Source organism: Gymnoscopelus microlampas, assembly GCF_963454915.1.
Source record: "Gymnoscopelus microlampas genome assembly, chromosome: 22".
Classification (NCBI taxonomy): Eukaryota; Metazoa; Chordata; class Actinopteri; order Myctophiformes; family Myctophidae; genus Gymnoscopelus; species Gymnoscopelus microlampas.
Genome location: NC_139959.1, coordinates 37,643,086 through 37,655,054, shown reverse-complemented (window position 1 = coordinate 37,655,054; position 11,969 = coordinate 37,643,086). Strand labels below are relative to the sequence as shown.

General features: G+C 44.5%; 2 protein-coding genes across 2 annotated transcripts in view; one reads left to right on the top strand and one right to left on the bottom strand.

Moving 5' to 3' along the window:
* The window catches only part of ctnnd2a (catenin (cadherin-associated protein), delta 2a), a gene marked incomplete at its 3' end in the record, with an annotated part of 597,119 nt that overhangs the window by 78,757 nt on the left and 506,393 nt on the right, over window positions 1-11,969 (bottom strand). The window contains exons 16-17 of the mRNA XM_084048187.1: window positions 10,845-10,962; window positions 3,642-3,818 (exon numbers count right to left, since the gene is read on the bottom strand). Of these exons, the coding sequence (XP_083904313.1) occupies window positions 3,642-3,818; window positions 10,845-10,962 (295 nt within the window). The remainder of the gene's footprint in view (window positions 1-3,641; window positions 3,819-10,844; window positions 10,963-11,969) is intronic.
* The window catches only part of mtmr6 (myotubularin related protein 6), a 703,086-nt gene that overhangs the window by 315,917 nt on the left and 375,200 nt on the right, over window positions 1-11,969 (top strand). The gene's annotated exons all lie outside the window — the stretch shown is intronic.

Sequence of the window (11,969 nt, the reverse complement as noted above, 5' to 3'; positions counted from 1 at the left end):
ATCAACAGAGTGCTGCTGCCGAGTAGAAATGCTGGAGATTTAAAGAGCGGGTGATGATGGCTGGACAGCAGGCACGTTCACACATAAGGGGGCTTGAGCCCCTGCCCTTTTACCCGTCTGTAAAAAAAAAGCCCTCTGCTGACCACGAATGCAGCATTTACTATGGTCAAATTCATGTAAATAACCCCTTTCCATAGCTGTACCCGAAGCCAGCATTCAAGAGAATTGCCTTTTCTGAACTCTCATGAACTTGAATGCAGCATGTTATGCCAGTGGTTCTTAACCAGTGGTCCGGAGACCACCAGTGGTCCTTGAGGGGGTTCCAGGTTAGCCTGGGACCAGACAAATCTGCCAGTGCAAAAACAAATTTCCCTCTGCGATTTGGGTCTGGCACCGCTCCGTTGTGAATCCATTTCCTGCTCCAGAAGTCTGGGGTGACCAATCAGGGCCCAGTATTCAAATATGGGAGACTGTGATTGGTAGTTGGTTGTAGGTCTAACCAATTGCGTCCAGAGCCATTGTTTTGAACCTGCCCCCTTGGAAAAAAAACGTCCTCATAAAGGCACCAGACTCATATCCACGCAGTGATATAGTATGGCTACGCGAGGGTAGTTCCAGGTGGTCCCCAGCTAAATGATGGAGATTTGGTGTAACCATATGGACCCTTATAGATCTTTAACTCTTGAGTGTAAAATGTTGAGTGTAAAATGAAACCAAATGGACCCTTATGGGTCCATTTGGTTTCATTTTACACTCTCGCTATTTTTGCCATTTTCCCCAAAAGTGATCCTTTTAGAAATGTCAGGCCCTTCCCCTCTAACATTCTGTGCACGTCCCTGCTTGGTGATAGATGTATGTAACGGCATGTTTTGGGGATTGAGAGGATGCAACACTAACGCCACATGTGAGGCTAGGGGATTTTGATTTATAACACAAACAAGCTTGTCTGTTTTGTACTCCCACGAGTGTGTGTGTGTGTGTGTGTGTGTGTGTGTGTGTGTGTGTGTGTGTGTGTGTGTGTGTGTGTGTGTGTGTGTGTGTGTGTGTGTGTGTGTGTGTGTTTAGGTCCACTTTAGCACCCCCCCTTCTCCTCCTCTTGTCCTTGCTGTCTCTACGTCTAATAAATGATTAACGAGGATACATTACAGAATGCTGTTCTCTCTCTCTCTCTCTCTCTCTCTCCCTCTGTGTGTGTGTCCCTCTCTCTCTCTCTCTCTGACTCTCTCTATCTGTCTGTCTCTCCGTCTGTCTGTCCTCTCTGTTTCTGTTTCTCTCTCTCTCTCTCTCTCTCTGTAACAGGCTCTCGGCGCCTGACTGTCCCATTTTCTGTTCTCTCGCTGTACCTGCCGGTCTGTCTGTCTGTCTGTCTGTCTGTCTCTCTCCATCTGTTCGCCTTACTGTCTGGCTCTCTCTAAAGAACGAACACACGCACGCACGCACGCACGCACGCACGCACGCACGCACGCACGCACGCACGCACGCACGCACGCACGCACGCACACACACACACACACACACACACACACACACACACACACACACACACACACACACACACACACACACACACACACACACACACACACACACACACACACACACACACACACACACACATACACAGTGTTGGCAGGTCAGGTGTGCATTTAGTCTTCATAAGAACATGAGGAGCGGCCCACAGAGAGAAACGTGTGACTCTGCCTTAACACTGGCTGTGGAGAACCCAGCAGGAGGCCGAGAGAACAGAGGGAATAAGAAGACACAGTGAATGATGGTGCTTTCAACTAAAATGAAAATGTGAGGCACACACCTCACCAAAGAAAAACTATAGCCATTCAACAAGAGAAAGAGCCTGGATCTCCCGCTCAATGCATTTTAAAAGCAGCCCTGCATTTTTCAACCTGGCTAGCCGATTGATTTCCAATCCATCTGTGTGTGTGTGTGTGTGTGTGTGTGTTTGAATTACTATACTTGCGAGGACCAAGTATAGTAGAATTTGAAGAACATGCACCGAAAAATAGCTGATCTATAAGCTCACAACGCGTCGCAGCACGACGCGTTGTGAGCTTATAGATCTGCTGTTTTTCGGCTTTCGGCTTTATTTTTATGGCATTCATAAGATGGCTGTCCTAAAGTGTTGATGTCCTCACAAGTATAGTAATACAAACCTGTGTGTGTGTGTGTGTGTGTGTGTGTGTGTGTGTGTGTGTGTGTGTGTGTGTGTGTGTGTGTGCGCGCGCACGCGCGTGTAATAATAACTAGAAATGTGCGACCCTTGGAGCACAGATCCAGGGTTGCCTACCAAGGGCCCTCAAACTTTGGAAGGCAGTCATAGACAATTGGAATGGAATCTGCTGAATTAAAGGCCGCTTTCGGTTGGACTGGATTCTCGCTATGGCTTTCTTCCACCAGGGAACGGTCCACGGCCAACCTCATGGTCGATGCCGAGGGCTTTCATGTCAGCCAACACGGTCATCTGCCAGGTCTCCCTAGGCCAGCCACTGGGTCTTGTCCCCTCCAAGTTAATCAACACTACTTTTATTCACCCAATCGTTCTCTTTCTTCCTTACTTCCTTTCACCACTTCAGTTGGCAAATCTACAAGCGTTTTCAGCTTGTAGGTATTCTACTTTTTTATGCTTTTGTGTGACGCTGTAGTATGATCAAGTAGAGGCCTTTGCAGACAGGGTGTGATTTTCCGCGCGGAAAAAACGGACAATATAATTTTTTAAATGAACACATGGTTCTCAATGACCTCATGCACACCCCGTGCGGCGATGCGATGCGTTTTTTTTTTCAATCGAACCCAGTTTGATTTGTGCGTTTTTTCGCATGCGGTAAAAACTGATTGACTAATCGCACCCTGTGTGCAAAGGCCTTAGGGCAGTGGTTGTCAACCTTTTTCATGCCAAGGACCCCTAAATTGATGTACATTTGGCCGCGGACCCCCATCTGAAAATGTTTTGTGCCAGGGACCCCCAGAAGAGAAGATTTGAGTTAAAAATGTTTGCTTTAAAAATGTATATATTCAAAGATATGCACACATTTTCAAGATTTTTCAAAAATAGCAGATCTACAAGCTCATAGCGCGGCTCCTCGGCTAAGTGGTTAAAACGATTGTGACGCTATGTTAACTAATTTTGCTGGGGACCCCCTAGTACTCCCCCAAGGACCACTGGTGGTCCCCGGACCACTGGTTGAAAACCACTGAAGTAGGGCATTCATTTACAAAAAAACACAAGTAGCGACGATATGTTGATTGTACGACCTACGGTTCAAGAGTTATAGACCAAAACAGGAAGTGGGGTGTTATAGCGTCATACTTAGCGTCAGTTGTGTTAAGTAACAAAGTACATTTACTCAAGTAGGCCTACTGTACTTAAGTACAATTTTTAGGTACTTTTACTTTTGAAAATAGGTGATCTACAAGCTCACAACGCGTCCCACCACTACTTAGTGTCTTGCTCAGGGACACCTCCACACATTGCTGGAGCCCGTAATCAAACATGTGACCGTCTGTTTCCCAGGCGGGAAAATGATATGATATCAAGTAAGTTATAGAGTCTGTCTGTCTGTCTGTCTGTCTGTCTGTCTGTCTGTCTGTCCATTCATCCATCCATCCATCCATCCCTCCCTCTTCACCTGGTCAGCTCCCTTCTTTTTCTTCTTCTTCTTCCCCCAGCATCCAGAGCTCTCTTGGCCGTTGGAGTCACACAGCAGGCCGTCCAGCTCCTCGCTGCCGCCCTGCTGGCCGTGGGACGTCTCTGCAGCCAGACGATACGACAGGTTCCTCAGGATGCAAACACAGTTCTCTATGGTCTGGAGAGAGAGAGAGAGAGAGAGAGAGAGAGAGAGAGAGAGAGAGGTGGGGCGTTGAAAGAAGAAGGTAAGACAGGATAAGCGAGGAAGAGAGCCTTAGTCAGAATGCTAACCCAGTTCAAGTGGTCAAAGAAGTACTCCGATCTTTACTCAAGTAAAAGTACCAATAGCACAATGTAGAAATACTCTGGTACAAGTAAAAGTCCTGTACTCAACATTTTACTTCAGTAAAAGTACAGGAGTTTTGGCTTCCATCATTTCAACTTTTATTTTTTTTCCATTTGCATATTAACACATGGGGTGCCAGCATTTTTTGATAACAACTTACGTTGGGTGCCAGCATTCTCCCCATTGACTGCGCTTTACTGTTTAAAGCTCTAGAATCCACGCCGAGCAAATCCATGAAAAAAAAAGCGTCCATTCATTATATAGAGGTCTCGTACAATCGGGGGAAAAAAAATAAAAACATTCGGAAATCCGTTCCATAGTTGCAGCCAGTTGAAAATAGTCAAAAATAGTCAAAAATACATTGTAAAAAAAAAAGTACACAGGAGCCGAGATACAGGCTTTTGAAGTCATAAGTTAACCAGGAAGTGGATGGGAGTCTAAATCTTCGAAAAATGATATCTCCTGTTGCAATGAAAAAAAAAAAAAAAAAAAATTGACACATTTTTTTTTCAAAAACAGTATATGTACGGTTTTGGCACTCCATGGTTGTAATTGAAAAGAAGTATATATACGGTTTTGGCACCCAATGTGTTAATATATTTGATTTGACTGTGCATTCACTATTATTGTCTCCGCCCTATATAAGCCCTATGTCATGTCATCATACAATGGTGTCATGCAAAATTACATAATACATTGCCAACGGACACCCCGCACTTTCAAATGTTGAACATTTTCGGCAGTGTGAAATGTTTTGAAAACCTTGACAATAACGACATGCACAATACAGGGCTACCATGTTGACCGTGGATAACAGAAGCAGCTCATTGTGTATTCTGTACTGTACGCTCTGACTTTGAAATGAGATTAGAGGGAAATCTGAAATGAGGAAAAATGACAGAGACAACACGCTGCATCACACCCCATTTAACACAGAGACGCACGTGTGTGTGCGTGTGCGTGCGAGTGCGCGTACGTGTATGTGTGCTGTGTGCTGTGTGTGCGCGCGTGTGTGCGCGCACGTGCATGTGCTTAGTAATAGTCAGATAACGGTGACATTACAGAAGTCATCTAAGTGGATATTAATAAAGACAAAAACGAAAGTTCTCTTCTGTCTGTCGGACCACTGACTGCTTTAAAAGGAAGCTCAGGGCTGCCTCTCCTCTAGAGATGCGTGGATCGCGGTTTTATAACCGCAGTTTGGGTAGATTTGGGTCAATCAAATAAATATGAATTAATATTGGATAAACCGCGGGTGAAATAATGTGGGAAATACATTAATGACATCTATCTATAGGCCTATAGCTTTTAAAAATCACACCCAGTGTGAAGAGTAGGGTGACCAGATCCAAACAGGGCCAATGAGGGACAGATGAACCCGTTCCGCAGGACATCGCGGGACGTGCATGAGGACCCCCGTGCGCGCGCGCGAAGCACGCGCGCGATTTTTTTTTTGGCGGTTCTGGGCGGATTGGGTTCGTTTTTTTCCAGTTTTTGGTTACTTTATTTCGGTTTTACGGTTAGGATTCGGGTTAGGTTGGGGTTATGTTATTTAATTCTTATTTTTGCCTGATTTGACCGATTTATTATCAAAAAAAATTAAACACAATTAAAACTTTTTTTTTGCAAAAAGTGGGGGGTATGAAATCTTCTCTGTAATAGGAGTATGATAATAATAACTATAATAGAACTACTATGCAAATAAAAACTTTGATTTGATGGATAAGGTTCTGTGCAGACTGCAGTCAATTTAGAAACACTTGGTTGGACCCTACCTGCTCGTAGTGTCACTGTTGGCAGGTCCAATGCTCTTAGCTAACATTATCAGAATGGCAGCTGCTAAATCCTCTGATGACCATAACATTCTCCTCTTCAATACCTTGGGTTTACCCCCCAACTTGGAAGCACCAGGAGGAGGTTGTTTGTTTATAATTATTCACAACGTGGTCACTGGTCGCTATCACTTTTTTTTTTTTTTTCCCTCGGTAGCTTTCACTGTTTTAAAATACTTGCTTAAATATGCACACTTTGCAGCTTTTGCACAGATAGCTCTTGTATCCTCTTAAATGTTGTTGAGCTGCAGATTATTTTCTTTCCGACTTGTATTCCACCAGCAACACGTGATTTAATTCACTGCTCGTTCACAACAAGAACGCGGCCGGCTCGTCCAAAAAAACTCGCCCCAAAACACACTCGCCCCGGGTATATCTGGCGGCCTCGGTCGGCGAAAAACTTAGGGGCGAGTGTGTTTTGGGGCGAGTGTTTTAGCCTGCGCAGCGTTTCTCCTCTCGAGTCTCGACAGACACACACACACACACACACACACACACACACACACACACACACACACACACACACTCGGCCCGCCCCCTGATGACAGGCTCCACTGCTTCGCTGCGCACAGCCAGTTAATTGATAAAATCAAGATTTTAAACGCATATTTGAAAACTGGAGCCTATCAATCAAAATGCGGGACAGCGTCTCAATTTGCGGGACGCTTGAAAAGTCACTGAAATGCGGGACTGTCCCGCACAAAACGGGACATATGGTCACCCTAGTGAAGAGAGTGGTGCCTTTGAAAGTGCAACTGGTTGCATCCGCAAAAATCAGCAACAATATGTTGTCACGTGACACGTGAAGCTTGACCAATCAGCCGTGCTCAAACATACGGACGGACATATGGACGGACGGACATACGGACACACGGACAAAGTCAAATGTAGGAGTGGTTGGCACCACTCAAAAAGCACGAAATCTCGGCATGCATGCGTTTGATGGAAAATGACGTAATATTAAAATACTACAGACACAAATTAGCAAAGAATGGAGGAATAAAAGTTTGGCGTGGGAGTGATTTAGTGAAGTTCTTAACCTTGCCGACAACTGGGTATGTCTTATGAAAAGTTGCGATGTGAGAATGTGATGTAAGACGGAGGGCTTGCTGTTACCATGGATATGTAAATTGTGGTTCGGCTGGGTCTAGACTACAATATGACGTCATTCAGCGGTTCAGGTGGGTCTAGACCAGTGGTTCTCAAACTTTTTCATGTCAAGGACCCCCAAATTGACACTTATTAGCCCACGGACCCCCATTTGAAAAGATATGCCAGGGACCCCCATAAGAGAAGATTTATACGGCAGAGATTCTCAACCATTTGTAATTTCAAGGACCCCCAGTTTGACATACACTAGGCTACGGACCCCCATTCAATGGCATTTCTATCACTGGGACCGCAGTTTATATTGTAAAATCAATGTTAATTTAACTCTGAGAGTAAGGGTCCATTTGGTTCCTAACTATCCATAATTTAGCTGGGGACCCCCTGGAACTCCCTCAAGGACCCCTGGGGGTCCCCAGACCCCACTTTGAGAACCACTGATCTAGACTGCAATATGATGTCATTCAGAGGTTCGGATGGGCGGGACCAGAACTAAATTTGTCTCTTCGGTGCCTCTGTGATGTTGTGACTGCCCAAACTTAGTTCGCCTATACTGTGATTGGTCAGACGTCCATTCTCTCACAGTGGTGTAAAGTAACTAAGTGCATTTACTCAAGTACTGTACTGTATTTTTAGCGGCGCTAGCCGCTCTATACCTTTAGGTATAGAGCGGGTCCTGCTCTATACCTGACTTTGTCCGTGTTCACCGTCAACGCTCTGATTGGTCAGACACGTCAACGCTCTGATTGGTCAGACCCGTCAACGCTCTGATTGGTCAGACCCGTCAACGCTCTGATTGGTCAGACCCGTCAACACAGTGATTGGTCAAGCTTCACGTGACATGTGGCTATAAACACATTATAAACACATATCGATGACAAAATGTATCAAAGGCGCCGCTAACTTCACACAGGGTGTGATTTTACTTTACTGGAGTATTTCCAATTTTCAGTACTTTTACTTCTACTCCACTACATCTCAAAGGCAAATATTGTACTTTTACTCCACTACAATTATTTGAAAACTTTAGATGTAAATTATTATATTATAAAACATACATTAACCACTTTAGCCCTATTTTATACATAGGCTATTTGACGACGCGTTGTGAGCTTGTAGATCTGCAATTTTCATTTTCAAAACAATTTAGTACTTTTACTTTTGGTACTTTAAGTACATTTTGATACCAATACTTTTGTACAAAAAAAAGAATCCGGACTTTTACTTGTAACAGAGTACTTCTACATTGCAATATTGATACTTTTACTTAAGTAAAACATTCAAGTACTTTTTCCACCACAGTTCTCTCAGCAATATAAGTGAAAGGCAGCGGTAGTTTTGGAAGAGACATGAGCCCAACCTCCAGGAGGTACAAACCTCCTCTGAAATCTCTCTCTAGTGACCATTCATAAACACAAGCTCATATCGCTTAGAAAGGCAAAAACCTAAGAGTCTAGTAGTCTAGCAGGGTTTAAACTGACTGAAGGTATTCGTGTCAAAAGGCCTCATAGTCCATTCAATAACACGACTCCAGTGTTTGACTCTCATTAACATCAAAGAGAAAAGACTTCTCTTTAGTTCTCTGCTCTCTAGCTTTGGGCTAGATGGGGCTTGGTATTTGGTAAATATTGACAGCCTTAATTAATCCACACAGTGCACTTTGCAGCGCGCGGTGGTCCCACGTTGCTCTGCAAGCCTTTGAGAACTGGTCTACAAGTTGTTCACTTTTTTTTCTTTTTTTAATTTGAAAGACCCGAAATCCACATGAGAATGGAGGAGAGAGCCAGCGGCAAGGCAGGGGAAGAGAGAGAGATAAAGAGAGAGAGAGAGAGAGAGAGAGAGAGAGAGAGAGAGAGAGAGAGGGGGGGGGGGGGGGGGTAACAGGGTGCATATAAAGGGAGGAACAAATAAAGACGATTCAATGTCCTCCATAAACGGCAAAGTCAGACAGAGACAGACGAAAATAAGCCTCATTATACAATTTCATAATATTGACGGTGGACTATATGGACAGTTCAGAAACCTGCCTACCAGCAGTGGTGTAAAGTAACTAAGTACATTTACTCAAGTACAGTATTTAAGTACAACTTCGAGGTACTTTTACTTTACTGGAGTATTTCCAATTGTTTATACTTTTACTTCTACTCCACTACATCTCAGAGGCAAATATTGTACTTTCACTCCAATACAATTATTTGAAAAATAAAGTTACTAGTTACTTTTCAGATATAAATTATTACATTATAAAACATACATCAACCACTTTAGCCCTATTTTATACCTGAGCTATTTGAAAATAGCAGATCTACAAGCTCATCGCGATGCGTTGTGAGCTTGTAGATCTGCTATTTTCAAACATTTTAGTACTTTTACTTTTGGTACTTTACATTTTGATACCAATACTTTTGTACTTTTACTGTACATTTTGAATTCCGGACTTTTACTTGTAACAGAGTACTTCTACATTGCAGTATTGATACTTTTAGTTAAGTAAAACATTTGAGTACTTTTTCCATCACTGCCTACCAGTGACATCATCATTTGGATTCACCAAGCTAATAACAACTACTCTCTTCTTGGAAAGCTAATCTGCTGAAAGCCATTGTATCTTGTTTGAAATTACCAAATCTGCCTACCGATGATGTCACTGGTAGGCAGCAGGTTTCTGAACTGTCCACAGCCCTCCTCTGAGACAGAGTGAGTAGACATTAATGGTGTCCAATTATAATGAGCATTAGTGAGGACCAGCTATATGACATAAGATTGAAAGTGGGCGAAATGGTCCTTTTACACACACACACACACACACACACACACACACACACACACACACACACACACACACACACACACACACACACACACACACACACACACACACACACACACACACACACACACACACAGTCAGACCTTATTGAAGCGGCAGCCATCCACAACACTGTTGGGGAGGGTTTTCGCAGGAAAATAGCAGATCGACAAGCTCACAGTGCGTCGCAGCTGTGAGCTTGTCGATCTGCTATTTTACAGTAACAGAAAACAGAAAAGACTCTAGCATAAATCCCAGAGGGACTCCGCTGCGCTGAACCATAAGGGGTTTAAGTGGTTAAGTATTGACTGTCTCACGAGCACAGAGGCACACATGCACATTTGTACGGGCTGACTTGAGAGGACATCGTCATTTTCCGTCAACGCTAAATCCAAAAATACCTATTGGTTATTTTCGGTGTCCAACACTAAATGATAAATGGAAGCATCTATATATATAGCTTGAGGGAACGTTCAATGGAGTTCAATGGACAGGTGGCGCCATCTTGAGAAGTTTTTGCTATTACTTTCAATGGGGCAGGGACGTGCACAGATAGACTCTAGGTCTAGACTCACCTGCCCTTTGCCCTCTTGACCAGAAGTGCCCTTTTGCCCTTTTTTCAGTTTACAGCAGGGGGTCTCAAGGGCTTCAACAGGGGGTCCGGGACCCCTAGGGGGTCCTCAGAGTTACTACAGGGGGTCCGCCAAATCTTTATGTGATATGATTTTTCTTTTTACCATAACCACTCGAAACCTAGCATCCCTTTTCTGAGGAGAACTTTAGCCAAAAATAGCAGATCTACAAGCCCACAACGCCTCGCGCTGCGAGGCGTTGTGGGCTTGTAGATCGGCTATTTTTGCCAAAGAGGTATAGGTGTAGAGGGAAAAAAGAGCAGGGCAAGTAAAAAAAAAAAAGTATAATTTACTTGAGCACCTGCCCCTCAAAATGTCTGTGCACGCCACTGCAATGGGGTGACGTCACATTCTCTTTCTAGATAGCGCCCTTTATCCCACATGCTTTACAATGTGCATTACATTGCAAGGCACCGACCTGCTCTTCAGGAGCAATTAGGGGTTCAGCGCACACACACACACACACACACACACACACCTTGCTGTCGATCTCGCTGCTGCCCAGCGAGGTCTGGATGACGAACAGCAGAGCGTCTGTCAGGCCGTCACACTCCCTCATCCGCCTCCTCGCCTCCTCGCCTGCCGAGCTCACATTCCTGGAACACACACACGCACGCACGCGCACACACACACGCACGCACGCACGCACGCACGCACACACGCACACACACAGACACACACACACACACACACACACACACACACACACACACACACACACACACACACACACACACACACACACACACACACACACACACACACACCGGGGAATGGTCAGTAAGTGAAGTTGTGTGTATCTGCAAGTAAGTGTGTTGTGTGTGTGTGTGTGTGTGTGTGTGTGTGTGTGTGTGTGTGTGTGTGTGTGTGTGTGGGGGAGCGTGCGTGCACCGATGAGTACACACACAGATGCATGCCTGTTCTTTGTTGTGTGTGCATCTTGTGTTTGTTTGCAGGTACATGTCTTGTCCTTGCACTGTGCGTGCGTGCGTGCGTGCGTGCGTGCGTGCGTGCGTGCGTGCGTGCGTGCGTGCGTGCGTGCGTGCGATAGAGAGAGAGAGAGACAGAGAAAGAGAGACAGACAGAGTGACAAACAGAGAGACAGAGCGACAGGAGAGAGAGAGATTTTGGCAGGTCCGCTTGGCCTTAAACATTCAGATTAGCTCCTGGAGGCCCTCCGCAATTTAAAGCACTTGGGTTGAGACCAGACAAAAACATTAATCCTTCTGTGTTTGCAAGGATTGGTGCTCAAACTTCGTAGCCGATATTCACAGCAACACACTGTAATACTTAAACACAATAGCCTATGCATGTTCTTTTTACATTACATTACATTACATTACAGTCATTTAGCAGACGCTTTTATCCAAAGCGACTTACAATAAGTGTATTCAACATAGGTAGGGAACGAAAACTACTAATCACCAGAAGTTTTAAGTACATTTCCTGCAAAAACAAGCAACCAAGAGTATACCTAGCGCTAAGGTAAAAGTGCAATATATCAGCTACCTACTTTCTTAAACAGATGAGACAAAAATGTCTCACTTAAAACACTTTCTTACTGTGTGTGCCTGTCATTATCGCCAAGTGGGGGGCGCAGATC